The following is an 18,996-nucleotide window of genomic DNA, read 5'->3' as shown; positions in this document are numbered from 1 at the left end:
CGTAATAAACACAAAATCTGCTGTTGTGTCGCGCAACAACGAATTACCGGTGGAAACACCATGGACGGCTGCTTTTTCTGTAAAAACATTTCGTACGCTAGTCATGAACGTCAGAACGAAGTCTGCTGCCCTGAATTATGTTTCTTTTTTTTTTTTTTTAAGTCGCTTGTGTGGCCGAGCCGGTGTTGTCTGGGGTAGTTCTGTTGGACGCACTGTTCTTGCGTGCTAATCCTGCATGCTGCAAGGGACGTTTACTTAACTGACACAGCTGTCATTTTGGAAGGACAAGCTGCTGTTCACATCTTACGTAATTAGTAAGCGGCGAGCGAACTAAAGATCCCGTCTTTCTTTTTTTTTTTTTTTTTTTTCAAGCGTGATATGTGCCACCGGAGGAATCGCTATCTGCTTGTTGTTGTATGTTGTTGCCATTGTTATCCTCGGACATTATGGCTCATACTCAGTGATGATCTGGTTGCTGGGTTACGTTGAAGAAAACTATTTGAGAAGAGTTTCTCTTTGCCTTCAGATACTTGAGTTGGATAGATCCAATTGCCGCTTGCCTTTTATCATCGAGGTGCTTGTTTGACCCCGTCCTTTGACTTGCTTCGGTGTAATCATGCCCGCCACCGTTGCAGCTGGTGTAGTCTATAAGAAATAAATAAATACTTCAACGTGCGTGCGGCATTTCACAAGCATAAAATAGTGAAGCTACAATTTACACTTTGTGTCTATGCGCGTCACTCGCGATGCGTATGGCACAATCGAAAAGGAAGGGGCTGTCGTGAGTACCCTCCATATTTGCACTGTGCACGTTTGGGATGAAATGGAACCGGGCTTCTTTTGTGTCTAGGCCCAGCGGAAGAAGGAAAATATTTCACTGAAAGGGCAATTTGTTTTCACACTTCGAGTAGAGGCCTCTCACTCATGCTCATCCACTTACAGCAGGCTTGGAAAGCACGATTGGAAAATGGGAAAGGTTGTTCTATCTGCGAAACACGAACATTTTGTTAAATTACCACTCCTTCTCTATAATAAGTCTTCCGTGTGAAATCGTGAGCCATATGGATGCTAATATTTTTTTTCCTGTTTATTGCAGCATGGATTTCATGAAGCTCTTTCTTGCTAAGCCCAACTAGCTCTTCTTGTTCATGACCTGTGAGTAGATCTTGAGAGTAATCAATAGGCTGACACTGACATCATTGTGGCCACCATGTATGGGTGCTAGCACAGGGAAAAGGTGCATCTGTGACATCACGTGAAAGCTACCTATAAGAAAGCACTTGAGAAAATTTCTCATTGAGCAATGAACTTCTATTTGATCCTGACATCTGCAGGGCATTCTTGGAGTGCCAGCAGAATGGTCCTAAACGCTCGCGCACAGCTGTGGAAAAGACACTGTTATCCGAGTGCCATATTTGCCGGTGCACAAGTTGCACCCTTGTATGAGTCGCACCTCCTTAAGTATAGCCATTTTTGCAGAGCAGTTAATGTATCAATCGCGCCTATTCTTGCATTGCGGGCTCGCACGCACCTATCTTCTTTGCAAAAGGCTGTACACGCCCGATTCTGATGCGCATAGCTGCTACGCACCGCTAATGTGCTGGAGATTTTGGCTGCCCAAGACAAGAAGCAGCCAATATCAAAGGTGAGCTCAATATTGGGTGAGCATCTCGCTCTCTGAACGTTCGCTTGCACTTCCGTTATCTCTTGTGGTGGGCCAGTGCAACGCTTTCGTCAGTGGTCAGCACAAGGCAGGAATGCAAATTGAACATTGGCTACTCAGTGAGGCAGGAGCCAAAACAAATGTTTGGAAAGTGAGATGCTTGCACAATCTCAGATCATCAGCAAAATAATGAAGGAAGGGCCAAAATCGGGCCATGCTTTGATGCGTACAACCTATTTCGGACCTTCCGCACATGCATAGGCATGCAGAACGCAAGCTTGCATGTGTCGGCAAGCACGCTTGCTCTGAGTGTTGCCTTGTGACACCTGCCACCTTCAGTAAATTCCACGTGTGAGTTGCGCCATTGTATAAGATGCACCAACGAAAATTTTGGGAAATACAAAGGTGTCTTATACACCGGAAAATATAGCATATGGTGTCAGGGCATCCCATGCCGTGAGGCAAAATGACAGTAGGCAAGAAGTGTGGTGGTTGTCCGGTAGGACGTTGTCTTGAGGTAGGAGAAGTGAGGATTTGGATTCACACCCTCGCCAGCCCTCCTCTTTTATTCAGGTATGGATGTGCAAAAAAATTTAACATTTGTGTAACCTGCCGAGCTCTCTCTTTAGGAGTCGTGTCACCTGATGTGTCTTGCAACGCCTCCTTAGACTTCCAGTGATAAGAGTATTGCGAGGTCGTCGGGCTTGAGGGCTACATTGTATTGATCAGATGAGACACCCAAACAGGTCAATGCGGAGACCCGAAACTAGAAGGCATTGGGAACGGAAGCCTGTGGCTCATTGGTCAGAAGCATAATAGTTTTCGTGACGCTGGCCCTGGCGATGCCACGGTTTTTGCACAGCCACTCTACAGGTGCCATTGAAGCTAGAAGACTTGGCAGTGCAATGATCGGGGAATTTTGGCACCAGAATGAATGTTGCATGCGTAATAAAGACCCGAGCCATAGCCCAAACACTCGCACCTTTTTATTCTTAAAAACACAGAATCTTGGGCGAGTTTGTAAGACATGATGAAATAACTTTGAACCACTGAAGAACAAGGACAGATGAAAAGAATAGATGAGACGAGCGCTGTTACTAAAATTTATTATGAAACAGTGAAAAAAGGAAAACCACCGTTAGTTTATCGCACATGTGCGCACACTTTTCAGACACTTGAAATTTATCGAGTTGTGATACCAGATTTTTGCAGCAGGTTATATTCACTATCTAGCAGCCCCAGTGATGGTCGGCTGACACACGTCACCTTTTTTTTCTTTATTAGAAAGGCTTCCATAATCTCCCATGTTAGCTTATCGTGCCTGTAAATATCTGAGGCCTCTTAAAGAACCGGTTCACATCTGCATTCAGGGCAACATTGTGCAAGGTGAGAATACACAGTACCCTTCAGTGAGCTATGGTGCTCTCTGAGCTGAATGTTTAAACCACTCAAATGTTTTATTTTATTGCTCGTGCCTTTTCTCTTCCCTCCGTCCTTTTTCCTGTTGCCACCTGTCGACAATGATCTTCAACACTGATTATGCGGTTATGTTTTGCCGAACCCCAAATAATGCTGTATGGCCAGCTGCTTGGAAGATTCTTCGCATAACATTGAATCCCATAGGGCAAGGATCTGCAATTTTCTTTCTCATTTGGTTTAGAGCTTCTTTAAAAATATGTGATCTTTCCATTGAACTTCATACCAGGCATATAAAATGACCTGCAACATTTATAGCTGTGTCATAGTCGTTTTTGGTAAAGCTGTCTGAGTACCCCTGTGTATATTATGGCTATCAACAGTCTAAGATTGGAATATTGTGGCATGCCTAAATTTCATAAACTTAGCATGGGGCTTGTAGTGACCAGTTTCAGTTACTTGTCTAAAATCTTCCTGTTTTTTTTTCAACTAGAGATGCAACTAGGGAATGTCTAATGTTGTGCATGTGTAATTTTTGTATGATGTCATTATTAATCGATAAATAAAGTTTTAATAACTCCTTGGAACCAGTGGACACAGCTTCCATTAATGCACCTGTCATTTGGCACTTTCTGAATTGAATTTGCAAAAGCAGACATGGCTGCAGTTTAGCCACATACCTCTGTCAGTGTTCAAGGCAGGAAGGAGATGATGTGATGTAGTTTTGAAAATAATAAGCTTATGAGTAACTACTGCATCTAAACTTTACTAATAAGTGGGAATGCGTTTTTGTTAGTAACGCGAGGCTCTTTAATGACTACTAAGCAGGCGGATCATCACAGTGTGCATTGATCATTTGTTGACCACGTGTGTTTTTGTGCTGCAGGAATAGATTGTGGGTGCATCGAGACATGCAGCATGCAGTTTCCACCAGAGCTGAGAGGTAGCCAGCCCTTTCTGACCTCAGGTGAGCTTTTCTGCTTTTGCAAAAGCAGCAACTGGGTCGGTACAAGCCGCATTATTTATTCTATGCTGTGTCTTATTCTTCACATAGAGTCCTTTCAGAGTTTGTTTGATGGAAAAAATTATTAAGATCCCACGCACTGTGGGAATCGATGTAAGCGAAGCTTTCCGTGCTGGATACTCTGATTGACTATAATTAGCGGTGATGTTGACGGCTAAAGCTTAATTTCTTCAGCATTTAGACTAATACGAGAGTGGTGAGTTGATGTTAAATGTTACCTTGCGTGCACCACTGCTGTTTGTCTGCGTAGTACAAAGAACACACGGGGAGAGGTGTTTGGTTGAGGCGTTGTTGTGCGCCAAATTTTATAACCTCTTTGAGGGTTTAGCATTGCTATTGCCTCACATGGCACGTCACGTTGTGGCAGAAGTATTAAACTAGAATTGGATTATGTGGCTGTGCATGCCGAAATCACACTCAGATTCTGAGGCATGCCGCAGTGGCAGACTCCGGATTAATTTTGACACCATGATGTTTTTTAATGTGTCCCAAAATTTAACTGCATGTTCGTTTGCTATTTAATCCCCGTTGAAATGTGGCTGCCGCGATTGGGATCAAATCCACGACCTCTAGCAATGCCAGAACCGTAAAGCTAAAGCGGTGGGCACAGAAGTGTTGATTTGACGGTCGACCGCTCCCATAGTGTCTCCTGGACCCTGCGGTGTGCTTTAATTAATGCGGCTCTGCTTCTGTATGCACTGCGTAAGTTGCCCGCTTGACATATTTACATGGCGTTTATTTTTCAGAAATAGCAGCAATGTACTGTACCGTACCTTGAACTTCAGCTTATCCTGTTTCCCCCCAACCGCTGTCATATAGTAGTGGGGTTTCCTTGCCTTCTCACGTCAACTCCTCCCTCTCTTATATGGGAACTGCCTCTTCTCCTCCCTCTCCTTCTCTCTACAGTGCTATGTGCATCCCCTCTGGCCTCGCACATTAGTAAGATGGGAAGCGCTGCAGTTTCTTCAATGCTTCTGAGGGGAGTCACGGATAATTACAGCTGTCAAGCGGCTAATATGGCGATGGCTAGAAAGCTCCAAAGGGGCATTGTGCACATTCGACGTGGTAATGTGCAAACGAATTTCTCCCATCACCTTTTCTTTCTTGCTCGCTCGCTCGCGCTGTCATCTATATACACGCTCTGAACCACCTCCTGATGTGGTGTGCGTGACAGCAACCCACAGCAGCAGCAGCAGTGGGAAAGTCGAAGGGAGAGGCAAAAAAAGCTTTGCTTTAAGAAATGGGTTATCGAGCTGGAGAATAGGCTAAACTGCTTGATACTCAGACCACAGCTTTGATGAGGTATATTGGCCTTTTCAGGCAGTTCTTCTTTCCTTCGCCAAATGCCTATAAATATTGGCAAGTTCAACTTTCCAAATGTTCTAACGTGGTTTTATTCTTGCTTTAATAATTCACAATCCATTGCCATGGCCTGCAGCTTTTTTTTTTATATTAGAAGCAGGCAACTCCCCCCTCTAGTTCTCACTTTTGTGACGCTTTCTGCAGGGCGCGCTACCAGGTGGCTGCACCCTATTTGTGCCTTCATCCATCTGGCAAAACAGCCAGTCTTCCTGCATTTACCAGAATACCGGATGCACTAAAACTCTCTATTGTGGTAGTAATCCCGGCAAGAAGTGTAGATGCTGGTCCCTGTTGGACACTGACAGCCTGACGCACTGCAGCCACTCCACTTGCTTGTTGCCTTGCAGAGGGACATGATATCGCAGCTTGACCTGCTGCCGATCGCTAGATTTGCAGCCCACAGTGTAACAAGGGCAATCCATGGTGCTCGCGAAAAGGCAGCTCGAGATAAGTGCCAACTGTGCAACTCATGTCGACACAGAGCACATTGTAACACAAGCAGACGACACTTGCTGCGTGCTGGAAGTGCTTCAGTGTAGTAATAAGTTGTCATGAAATCTTTTTCTGTTAATTTCTTTTATAGAAATGATTTAACCAACATTCCAACTATTATGAATGACATTTGTTCAGCATAACATTGGAAAAATAATTGATGATGAAACCTGAGTAGCCAATTGCATAGATCGCCCATTTTATGTCACTGCGCCAGCTATGTAGAATGCAATGGGGCGGCTGAAAACACAGGTGAGCAGCGCCGCTGCGATTGGTAATGATGCGCATTTTTAATATGTTATTGTAAATTACATGCTTTACGCAGAGCGCTTAAATGTGTCACTTAATTATCAGAAGGACCTACCCTAACTACTCAGTACATTTGTACAAAATTGTCGAAATTGTTGCAGGGTCACTTTAAAGTCTCGAGTCTAGTCCAGTGATCTTCAAATAGTTTGGAGCAGCCCTTGTAGCTGTTGTTGCTTCTGTGCAGCCGCACATTGCAGACAATATAGTACTTTCAGTATATGTAAGCCTTCCAGTGCCTGCTAGCATCGGACTCAGCAAATCAGCCACAAAGAGGAAGGAGCAAGATTGGCGCATATGCAGATGCTGCTGTCTCCAAAGGCTGATGCATGCTGCTTGCGTGCATGAACACACAACCAGCATGCATCAGTCTATTGGAGACAGAAGCGTCTGTAGATCTGTGCAGAATTGGAGGCAATAATTAGAAGCAGTCAGACTGTCGCAGCCACTGCTGCCAAAGTGATCAAACGTCTGCATATGATTATAATATGTGTCTGATAATCATCTGGTATGCGTCTACATTTGACTACTAAATATTCGATACTTACTATTCGGGTTTTATTTGTACGTATTTGAAAACGTTGATACTCTCCTATCTCTATTTGTAAGCATGTTGCCGTAGCTTTCAGATCCATATTTTATCAAAGGTGCCTGACAGGGTTCTGTGGTAGGCTTGAAGAAATATGTAGACTATGTCTGGCATTAAAACACACCACCTTGGCAATCTTTCCTAGTGGAAAGTGTTCTAATGCATTGTGTATAGGTGGTGATGACGTCAGCCCTGTGATGTCTCCAACAAAGAACAGCCTTCTCCTCCTTTTTCTTATTCCTACTGGACTATGTCAGCGCAAAGCACTGCCTGAACGTCTCCCCCATTATCACACAGCTTCAGTATCAGTGCAGCTACGGTGGTATTATTTCCTGCCACAACATCTTCCCACTGGCTTATCAGTGATGAGGTCTCTCCATCATGTTTTGTTAGGCCTTGCTGCAGGTGTCTGCTTTAGCTTGTTCTGAATGAATGATGTCATTGCTCTCACTAAACATTATGTCTTACATGTCAGAGTACCAATATTTACTTCTACTTCATTCGGCCATCAATGGGCCAGTTAAACATATTGTTACCGAAAGGAAGAAGTGTGCGTCTATTTACAGATGGCTTTTAATGGCTGGGCCAACAAGCGTAGAGCAGCGATAAAAAGCTACCCTCTTCCTCGTCGTCTCTGAGACCACCATCATAGTCCTCTTCTTCACACATTACCGACTGTGACATCACCCCCGTCGGAAAAAGCACCTTATTGGTGCGGCTCATCTGTCCGAGAAAGATAAGGTTTGAGACTGCTCACGTGGATGATGTCAGAGAGAGGTGAAGGCACCGTGGCATCCAGCGGAGACACTTCATATGTGACAGGGGTCACCTGGTGAAGGATGCGGTAAGGGCCATAGTATCGCGAGAGGAATTTCTCCGAAAGACCAACACGCCGAGTTGGATACCAGACTAGCACAAGAGCACCTGGTTCGTAATGCACGTCGTGATGGTGCTGGTCGTAACGGCACTTCTGGCGTGTCTGTGAAGCAGAAAGGCGAATGCGGGCAATCTGGCGTGCTTGGGTCGCTGGGGTTATGACATCCCGAGTGTACTCTGTCGGCGAGTCGAGCGTGGTCAAGAGGAGTGTCTCGAAAGGCAAAGTTGGCTCACGGCCGAAGAGGAGATAGAAGGGGGAATAGCCTTCTGTGTCGTGGCGCGAGGAATTGTAGGTGAACGTGACAAATGGTAGAGCAATGTCCCAGTCGCGATGATCGGAGGAAACATACATTGCTAGCATGTCAGTTAATGTGCGGTTCAGGCGTTCGGTAAGACCGTTAGTTTGAGGATGGTAAGCGGTAGTAAGTTTGTATTTGGTAGCACATGATCGAAGTAGGTCGTCTATGACTTTGGAAAGAAAGTATCTGCCGCGATCGGTGAGAAGTTGACGAGGTGCACCGAGGTGCAAGATAACGTCGTGAAGCAAGAAATCAGCGACGTCTGTAGCGCAGCTGGTCAGTAGGGCTCTAGTAATGGCATAGCGAGTTGTGTAGTCTGTAGCCACGGCAATCCACCTATTTCCGTCATTTGATATAGGGAATGGTCCGAGAAAATCAATGCCAATGCGAAAAAAAAGGGTCGGCCGGTATATCCAAAGGCTGCAGCAGTCCGGCAGGAGGCACAGCTGGTCTTTTCCGGCATTGACACGACTCACACGCGGCAACATAGCGCCGAACGGAGCGGTTGAGACGGGGCCAGAAAAACCGTCGCCGAATTCGGTCATAGGTCTGCGTAACGCCAAGGTGTCCAGCGGTGGGAACGTCGTGCAGTTGCTGCAGTACAGTCTGTCACAGATGAGACGGAATGACGGTTAGGAGCTTGGGCCCGTCGGGGTGCATGTTGCGGCAATACAGGATGCCATTTTGTAGTATGAACATGTGAAGAGATGGGTCAGACGGATCACAGAGGAGGCGTTCGATAATAGGACGTAACGACTCATCGCATCGTTGTTCAGCGCCAATGTCTTGCAAGGCAGAGAGCGAAAGAACGCAGATCGGTGCGACATCCACTAAGCCGTCCGCTACATCGACGGGATTTCGAGACAGGCAGTCGGCGTCCTGATGTAGACAACCCGACTTGTAGACCACAGTGTATGTGTATTCCTGCAGCCGTAGGGCCCAGCGAGCGAGGCGTCCGGTGGGATCCTTAAGGGAGGAAAGCCAACAAAGGGCGTGGTGGTCGGTTGTAACTGTAAATGGCTGACCATATATATATAGGGTCTGAACTTGCCCACCGCCCAAATGAGGGTGAGACGCTCGCGCTCAGTAATCAAGTAATTGCGCTCTGCGGGAGAGAAGAGGCGGCTGGCGTAGGCAATGACGCGGTCATGCCCACATTGGCGTTGAGCTAAAACTGCGCCGATGCCGTAGTAACTAGCGTCAGTGCGGATTTCTGTCGGAGTGGAGGCGTCAAAATGGGCGAGAACAGGAGGTGTGGTGAGCAGCGTGATGAGCTGCGAGAAAGCAGACGCTTGTTCAGAGCCCCAACAGAAAGGAACGTCTTTCTTCAGGAGGTCAGTCAGGGGACGGGCAACATGGGGCGGAATTTTCCACAAACCTGCGGAAGTACGAGCAAAGGCCAATAAAGCTGCGAACATCTTTGGCACAATTTGGTACGGGGAAATTCTGCACAGCATGAACTTTAGCGGGGTCGGGGCGAATGCCTGACGAGTCGACGAGGTGCCCGAGTATGGTTATTTGGCGGTGACCGAAGTGGCACTTGGACGAGTTGAGCTGCAAGCCAGCGGTGCGAAAAACAGAAAGAACAGATGAAAGTCTTTCAAGATGAGTCGCAAAAGTTGAAGAGAATATGATGACATCATCCAAGTAGCACAAACAGATGGACCATTTCAAACCACGCAAGAGCATGTCCATCATTCGTTCAGAGGTTGCCGGGGCATTGCACAAGCCAAAAGGCATTACCCGGAACTGATATAGGCCGTCTGGTGTGACGAATGTGGTCTTTTCACGGTCCATTTCATCCACGGCAATTTGCCAATATCCAGAGCGAAGGTCTGTATATGAAAAATAAGTGGCACCGTGGAGACAATCCAGAGCATCGTCAATGCGGGGAGGGAAGTGGATATACATCTTTCTTGGTGATCGTGTTTAGATGACGATAGTCAACGCAGAATCGCCAGCTGTTATCCTTCTTTTTGACGAGAACAACAGGGGACGCCCACGGGCTGGAAAAGTGTTCAATAATCCCTTTGGCAAGCATCTTGTCAACCTCGCTCTGGATAATGTGTCGCTCAGAAGGCGACACCCGGTATGGGCGTCGGCGAACAGGTGCTGCATCGCTGGTATTTATACGATGCTTCATGACCGGGGTTTGACACAAAGGGCGATCGTTCAGGTCGAAAGTGTCGGAGTAGGACTCGAGGAGGCAACGGAGCTCTGCGGCTTGTTGGGTCGAGAGGTCCGGTGCAATCATCTTTGTAAAGTTGTCGGTCGGGGCTGATGTAGACGGCGGAGAATGAGCATTGGTCGAAGACGGCGCAACAGATAGAGCGGAAATGTGGCACTCATGCGTCGGTGACAACGTGGCAAGAGACATGCCTCGAGGAACTACTTGTGGGCACTGTCCGAAATTTAGGATGGGAAGACATGTCTGATTGTCCTCAACAGAAACTATGTGGTGTGTGGGAAGGAGACATTGTGAGAAAGCAGGACTGAAGTTGCGGGAGTAAGGACGTAGTCTCCGTCAGGTACAGGTGGGCAGGCTAAGACAGGGATGCAGGTTGCTGCAAGAGATGGCAGGCGTATAAAATCCGCGGAACAAAGCTGAGTTGGAGCTTGAGCAGGAAGGTCAATGGGAACAGGTAGGGGTAGGTCAAGTTGTACAACGCCGGCGGAACAGTCAATCAAAGCAGAATGGGTGGCCAGACAGTCGAGTCCGAGGATCACATTGTGAGGGCAACGTTCGAGCACACTAAACAAAACGGACGTGTGGCGACCGGCAACACTGACACGAGCAGTACACATTCCAAGCACAACCGGAGTTCCACCGTCGGCGACCTGAAGCAGTCAAGTCGGAGCAGGAGCCAGTACTTTCTTCAAGCGCGTTCGAAGCTCCACACTCATGATGGAAATTGGGGCTCCAGTGTCGATGAGTGCTGTAACGAGCAAACCATCCACGTCCACGTCCAGAAGGTTCCGATTAGTAGGCAGGGTCAGCAGAGGAATTTCAGGCCGGTGTTCTAGAGCAGCGTCACCTCCAGGAGCTGCCCCAGTTAGTTTCCCGTCGGAGAGCGGCGACGGTAAGCTGGGGATGGAGAGCGACGCAGCTGGGGTGAATGGGAGCAGCGACTATGGGGTGATGGTGATCGGCTGGTCGCGGTGGCTCGAGCGTTGTCAGGTGCGTCTTCAACCTCGGTGGAGAGGGATGGTTGGCGGGGATTCAGTGGGGAGCGGCGGTAGGCGGGAAAGCTTGGTCGAGAGTGGGCTAACCAGGAGCTTCGACAGTGACGAGAGATGTGGCCCACACATCCACAGTAAAAGCAGATGGGTCTATCATCATGGGTGCGCCTTTCGGCCGGGTTGCGATAGCCCAGATATGGACCGTATTGGCTCCGGTGAACAGGGGCAGAGGCAGCAGACGAAGCAAAGTCAGGCCGGCTGGCGGAGCAGATGGACGGAAGACCTACATTGACAAGTTCTTGGCAAATGACCGACTGAATGAGTGACACAAGCGGCCTGGAATCGTCAAAGCACTGCGTCACAGGCGTGGCAGGAGACGTTGCTTCGATTTCTCGCCGCAGGATACGTACGACGTTCTCGGAGGAGGTGGGCTCACGCGGTGGACAAATGTCTTCGTACGTCGATGAAGCTGCGGTATTGGGTAGCCGCATAAACTGTTGAACTATGCGGCGACTCTTCGCGTCTTCAAAGCGGCGACATTCGTTAATGATCTCATTGACCGTTGTTACGTTCTTATAAACAAGCAGGTTAAACGCGTTGTCCGCGATGCCTTTTAAGACGTGGCTGACCTTGTCTGCCTCTGTGATATTGTTATCTACTTTGCGGCAAAGAGCGAGGACGTCCTGGATATACACCACGTAAGAATCAGTGGACGTCTGTACACGGGTCCCAAGGTCCTTTTTCGCAGCACGTTGGCGGCCGACGGGCTTGCCGAACAAATCTCTAAGCTTCTGCTTGCACTGATCCCAACTTGTAATCTCTTCTTCATGTGTTTCGAACCAGAGCCGTGCCATTTTCTTGAGGTAGAATATTATATTGGCCAGCATAAGCGTGTTGTCCCACCTGTTGTGTGCGCTGACCCGTTCGTAATTCTGCAACCAGTCATCGACGTCAATGTTGTCGATCCCGGAAAACATGCCAGGGTCGCGAGGCTGGGCCAGGATGACCGTCGGTGCCGACGACGGGGCCGTGGTTGAACTCTCTCCTTCGGATGACATGGTGGCCAGGTTACGTTCGCTGCGGAGCTCCGTTTTGCGCAAGTGATTACCCCGCACGTCCACCAATGATGTTACGGAAAGGAAGAAGCGTGCGTCTATTTACAGATGGCTTTTAATGGCTGGGCCAACAAGCGTAGAGCAGCGATAAAAAAACTACCTTCTTTCTCGTCGTCTCTCAGACCACCATCATAGTCCTCTTCTTCACACATTACCGACTGTGACAATATACAGTGGAACCCCGTTCATACGTTTTTCATCGGACTGGGTAAAAAAACGTAACAGCCGGGAAAACGTAACAGTGAGGAAAGCTCCGAAAATGAATGAAAAAAAAGTGCAGCTTCATCTATAGACAAGTTATTTCCACAGAGTGCGCTTAGGACCTAAAAAAGAAGTCCAGAATGGTGGCTTGCCGTTTCTTTCGCTCGCTAGAAATCGTCACACGTTTCACAATAGCCTGGAGGGCCGCATTGCTGTCAGCGTCGCTGTGAGGTGCGACGTACCTGCGGAGGAGGTCCAGAGCCGCGACGGCTTCTCCAAAGCTAGGATTCGGCAACTCCCCGGCATCATGCGGCTCGTGCATCGCAGTCTGCGGCTTCACTCACGACCGAGTTCTCAACGATCTCGGCGATGCTCTGACACTCTGACGTCACGACGACAGCATCCACGGCGACGTAGTCGTCGTATGTGACCGCCATTTTGGCTTTTGGCGAGTTTTGGCCGGGCTTGGCTATGGAACTGGCTGCAAGAAGCCGCACGTTAGTTCGATGGCGGCCTCTCGAACTGGCGTGTGGCTTCTTGCAGCCAGTTCCATAGCCAAGCCCGGCCAAAACTCGTCAAAAGCCAAAATGGCGGTTGGAGCGCGTTTCCTACTTTAGCCCAGGCAAGTTCGGGGGGCGAAGTTGCGACGTATCATGCGGGAAAGCTTTCACAGCTACTACGTAACAGTGGGGTTCCTTATACATTGGATCCTATGGAAGCTATGCCGGGACCGGATGAAAACGACGTAGCAGCCGGGAAAACAGAGCAGTGAGGAACGTAACAGCAGGGTTCTACTGTATATAAAAGATCCACGTAGTAAGGAGTGGCCAACATTGGAAATGTTAACGTGACTTGCCGCTGCAGCCCTGTGGCTATAATGTGCTGCTGAGATTGAGGTCACAGGCTCTGTCTCGAGATACGGGTGAAATTCAAAACAGCTCGCATAGTTATATTTAGGTACACGTTGAAAAACACTAGATGGTCAAAATTTATCTGGAATCCTTCACTTTGGCACGCTTGATAATCATATCGTGGTGTTGGCACATTAAACCCCAGAACTTAAACAATATTAATTTAAATGTTTACACCTTTGTCTGAGTGGAGACAGTGATGTAATGCCTATACTGAAGCCACAGATACAGAAAGCACTAAAGCAGTGCTGTGGCCCTAGACTCAGACTAGCTAGTTATCGTAGCCTCTTAATGGTGGAGCCTCCCAATACTTGGGTAAGTACCATATTTATTCGAATCTAGGCCGATAGTTTCTTTTAAAATAATCATATGTCAAACTCTAGCGTCGACTTAGATTCGAGGATTTTAAAAACTTCGCCAGTTTGTAATTGAAAAATGATGAATATGGTGCATAGCTAGTGCCGTCTAGAAAAGTCGGTATCGCAGCCACTACTAGCTGCGCGAGTAACGAACTAAAGTACACGAGCGACGTCAGCATCTTGAGTTGTATCGTATCGCTGTGCGATGTGGCGTTACCGTAATGGCACCAAACAGGCGATTCCACTATAGTGTTGCTTTCAAATGAAAAGTTGTGCTAGCCACAGAGGCGTCGTCAAACGTTCAAGCCAAGTGAGACTTCGGCATCGATGAGAAAAACGTCCGTCATTGGAGGGGCGACGGGAGACCCTTATTGCATGCGCCACAACGAGGAGATGACAGCAATAAGGAAGATATGCGCGCGATAACAGAGAGGAGCTGTTCACCTAGATTGCACCGAGTTTAAACCGTACGAGCCGTGCCGCTCTGTCTGTGCAAGCGTGGGTGCACAACATGAGCTTGCGCGCATCAGCAAGCGTACGAGCATGCGTATGAGGCTAGCAGTGATGATGACATTGCGAAGAGCCGGCCTCTCGAAGAAGCAAACGATGCTGGTGCGAGCAGTGCTTTCGACGTGAACGAAAGCGAAGTCTTGGGATCTCCTCTGGAAATGCTCTTTGGTGAGTATGTTTTTTGCAAAGCGATCTAGTGATCTCGCCGATATTTCGCCGATCTAGTGAGCTCGTTTCCGGTCAAACAACTGTAGTGTTGTGTTCCTGCATGCTTCCTCGTGGAACGTAAGCGGGGATGCGATCGTCAGCATTTTTGCGCTGTCCAAAGCTGTCGGCAATCTACAAAGATGGTTTAAACGCGTGAAAAGCTTCCCTGTTCATGCAGTACGTGTACTGACCTTCATCTGTGCGCCATCCGCACACTACTCGTAACCGAAGTCGTAAAGGCGGCGAATTCCGTCGGCTACGTGAGACTGTCGGTTTCTCGCTGTGCGTGAGAGAAGGGGGGAGCGTAGCGTCCTGGCGTGCGCCGGCTTTCCAGCACATGCAAACTCTACATTTGCACTGCGTTATGGTAGCTGCATGCAGGCTGTTTTACAACACACGTGCAAATAGAAAATTCGCGGCGCTTTGCGATGAAATCTGTGTCAAGGGCGGGAGATAAACATGCACCTTCCGTTCAGCGTGCTAACTTGAAGGAGCTCGCAGTAAATCGAAATCCAGGTTTGGGCGAGTTCGTGTATTCATAAGGCCTTCCAACACCAGTTATCATAAGTCAGTCCGCACTCGTGCCGTCTTTGTTTTCGTTGCTCCGATCTTTTCGCACTGCGTTTAGAAAGCCTGCTAGTGGCAAGTAGTCCTCTCTCATTCTGTGGCCATATACAGCAACTGCCCAGGCCGAATTGCAGGGCTGGCCGTATACTACCACTCTACATACACGCAGACGCACCAACAAAGGAATGCAAGGTTGATCGAAGCAGATTACGATGGCACGCATGCAGAAACAAGCCCGGTCAGGCACGGTTGCGCAGGCTGCGAAGGAACAAAACACTAGAGTTGACGTCACAACACCGCGGTTTCCGGTCTCCGCTCGCATCGTCAGCAGCAGCAGCAGCGCGCGGCATTCTACGGGGGGCGGAGCTACAGCGCAATTTTAACCGACGATTACGTTGCTCCTAATTGAAAAAAAAAACCCAAATTTTACCTACATGGTTTATAAGGTTCCCGCATCCGTATGTGAGCGTCTTATTGAATTCGACAGACTCTTCAGCTTCCCTTTAAGTTCCATGTGCCACATGCAGCACCAGTTGTAAATGTGATTAATATCTGTCTGAAGGGTAGTGACGTCAGCGGTACTGGTTATATTATGATATATGACACAATCATCAGGCAAACAGGTATATATGTAAGGGAATGTTCACGAGTTAGTCATTTATATATACATAGTAAGAATAACAGGGGACCCAAAACACAGCCCTGAGGAGTGCCTGGTTCTATTGAGATCATGTTAGATGTAGGATCATTAGTGGTGACAAATTGACCTTGAGAAAGAAGAAACATATGAATCCATTTGATTACTGCCGGGTCTATACTTAGTAAGCCTAGTTTATGTAACACTAACAAATGGTTAACTTTGTCAAAGGCTTTAGAGAAGTCATGAAATATGCAACCAGTAGGAAAGCCACAATCAAGATAAATATGTAAGTTGTGAACAAATGATAACAGTATGCTTTCCACAGCATGCTCTCCATTGCGCCAAGAAAAGGGGAGTGCTTGAATATGGTTTGTCGGTCCCTTTAAAGGCCGCTCGTACCCCTTTGCTGATGAGGTATTCTTTGTTGAGTGTTTTCAGTATTCTGCACTTGTTATAAGGGTGCGTGATGAGTGTTGATGTAATGAGAAGTCAGTGCATCCCATAAGATAGGTAATCCACTGCCTTCTGGCCTTAGGCACGCATTGGAATGCTGTGATTCCCTAAATCAGCGCGCACAACACAAGACACTTCAGTTATGTGCATTCCATACCATAAATACTGGAAAAACACTCCATGTAGCTTATAATTATATTCAATGAAAGGGAAGCACATGTTCAGATCACATCAGTGTGTACAGCTAGTGTAATCTATGCTGATCGGCTTTACGTCCACACCTCGATATAGACGAACCCAATCATAACGGACAGGCTTATGCCATAAAAGTTTTTAATATACTGTTAAGTTATCTGATATGCCCCAAGCTTGCCTATAAAACATTTGTGATAAGTTCATTGTATACAAATTTGTTATCTGCAATGGGAAAAATGGGAAAGCAATTAATTTATTGAAAACTAAAGTAGGCATAGTGGGCAGTAATTTTTGCCTGTGCATTGAACTATTGTTTAGTGTTGCTTAAGATGGCACCTTCAATGTGCGAGATTCTCTGGACCCGGTCCATTTCACTTCCCTCAACGCCATTGCATCTACTGCAGAAAGTACACCCAAGAAAGGGCAGAAAGGCCTGTACCAAGATAAAGATGCGTTATTGCAAAGAAATAATTGGCACTTTTGCCCAAAGGCAAAGCATTGAATGTTGTATAAACAGTTTACAGTTAAACCTCGATATAATGAACCTTGATTTAATAAAATTCACAATGTAACAAACTATCTTCATTTTTCGATCTTGGTTGCACAGAAAACCGTATATTTTTCTTCCCGATTTAACAAAGTAATATCCTGACACGGTTTTGATTTAACAAAATGTTCGGCCATTTTAAAGCACATGCTTGCAGCCGTATGGCTAGTAAATCTGGCAAAGAAAAAATATATGAAAATGTCAGTCGAGGCAAAAGTTACTTCAAGCGTCCTTCTGCATGAAAAGTTTGAGCAGAAAAAAATGGCATCAAAGCATGTGCGCCAGGACACAGCAGGCAGGAAACACTGCTGTGCCGTTTGTTACGTTGGTAAACAACTTGCAGAGGCCGTGGGCCGACGGCTCCTCATAGCGCTCAGAGAAACACAAGCGCTGACGATTCCTTCTGCGCATGGGGGACAGGGAGGGAGTTAACATGTGATAACGTGATCAAGCACGGGCAGGGATTTGGGGGAGGCAGGTGCGCAAGCCTTTCTCACCAGGATGAGGGCCACGCGCCAGTTCTGGGAGGTAATCTCCGCGGCAAGTGCAAAGTGCGAGCCTAGATGTTTGGTGCCTTGATGTGCATTGTGTTCCTGCGTGTCTAATGTTGGCAATCGTGTAATCTCAAGTTTCCTAGACACAGTGCAAAGCACTCGCTCACGTTGTGACAGCGAGTTCATGGTCATAGAGTGAGATCCTTTACCTGAGCGTGCCTGACACTGATAAAATTATGAACCTTACTTCGTGCAGCTGTCTCCTTGCTGTGACTTGCCTTTTTTTTTTTTCTGGACAGATACCTGTCTCTCCTTACACTGTTGTTTCTTATTTGTGGGCGCCGGCTGGGGGTACTAAGTATGGTCAGCCATGGCATTCAAGATTTTTGGTGCCTGCCGCGCGATGCAACACAAAAAAATCTTGGATTTTGTGAGCCATGTCGATGCATTGCTCTCAGCGCAATCTGCACCGCACATGCTGGCACTCATAACCGCGCTATTGTGGAGTGACATTGCAGTTTGTTTATAAGTGCTTACTAACAAGATGCCATCCACTGGGAATGCTCTGGGAATTTGTGAAGTTGCTGATAATGTTGAAACTTAAAAAAAAAAAAACTCGAATTAACAAGATTCATGATTTAACGAAGTTTTTCACTGTAAGTACAACTTCCTTATATTGAGGTTCAACTGCAATATTTGACCCACAACAGTAATTGTCATTGATCTTGCATGCCTTTCCTTTCATTAATGCTGTGCAACTGGTACTTCCAGGTCACAAATGGCATATGCGTTATCGTATCATGAGAAGCCAACGAAGACACCAAGGAAATATTAGAGGAACTTGTACTTACTTATTGAATTAGAGAAATGATAAATTAATGGCAATAAAGGTGGATGAAAAAACAACTTGCCGAAGGTGGGGAACGATCCCACGTCTTCGCATTACACATGCGATGCTCAAACCAGTTGTATTACCGCGGCGCGGTTCCCCCATCCACTTTTTTGGGTATTTATGTGTTACTACGAGAACTAACCTTGGGAGTATTAGCCAGCGCCACTACTCACAAACCTTGGCGGCGGATGTGGAACATCCTTTCTGCTGCAGGCGTCACGAGTATGTGATCTTTCTGGGTGAAGGCAACTGGTCAATAAACCTGCACATGCTACCTGAAGGCATCAATGTTGCCAGGGTCGAGACCCTTGTTATGTAAGAACAAGAAAAAAGGCGGTTAACCGAGGGGCCCGATTTTTATTAACCATATCATTTTTTATATCTTATCAGGTAGCATGTGCTGGTGCACTGGAATTATATGTGAAATGTTGTACATGTACACACACTGTTTGCTGTACTACTACCTTGTCTGGTCTTTTGGGTCACATCAAGCTACGTATGTAACTTTTAGCCCAAAATGACCATCCAGCACGTAAACTGGAGAATAAAATTGATTTGATTTGATTGATATCCGATTCTGTATGTGTCTGAGCTGTGTCCTACCAGTACGTACGTACCAGTACATATGGGGCAGAAACCTAGAGGCTTCCAAAAAGGGTTCTACTTAAATTGAGGACGACGCAACGAGCTATGGAAAG

At 47.1% G+C, this 18,996-nt stretch overlaps 1 protein-coding gene across 12 annotated transcripts in view; it reads left to right on the top strand.

Moving 5' to 3' along the window:
- The window catches only part of LOC142576732 (uncharacterized), a 114,276-nt gene that overhangs the window by 457 nt on the left and 94,823 nt on the right, over positions 1-18,996 (top strand). For 5 of the 12 annotated variants that reach the window (XM_075687004.1, XM_075687005.1, XM_075686996.1 and 2 more), the window contains exons 2-3: positions 1,097-1,155; positions 3,966-4,046. In XM_075687004.1, coding sequence (XP_075543119.1) covers positions 3,998-4,046 — 49 coding nt within the window. In that variant the 5' untranslated portion in view covers positions 1,097-1,155; positions 3,966-3,997. Of the gene's footprint in view, positions 1-173; positions 315-451; positions 782-1,096; positions 1,156-1,549; positions 1,646-3,965; positions 4,047-18,996 lie in introns of those variants that run through there. The other 7 variants (XM_075687000.1, XM_075686999.1, XM_075687001.1 and 4 more) reach the window with 7 other exon arrangements.

The sequence above is a fragment of the Dermacentor variabilis genome, chromosome 3 (genome assembly GCF_050947875.1).
Source record: "Dermacentor variabilis isolate Ectoservices chromosome 3, ASM5094787v1, whole genome shotgun sequence".
Classification (NCBI taxonomy): Eukaryota; Metazoa; Arthropoda; class Arachnida; order Ixodida; family Ixodidae; genus Dermacentor; species Dermacentor variabilis.
Note: the sequence above shows the minus strand (reverse complement) of the source record. Positions and strands in the feature narration are given on the sequence as shown.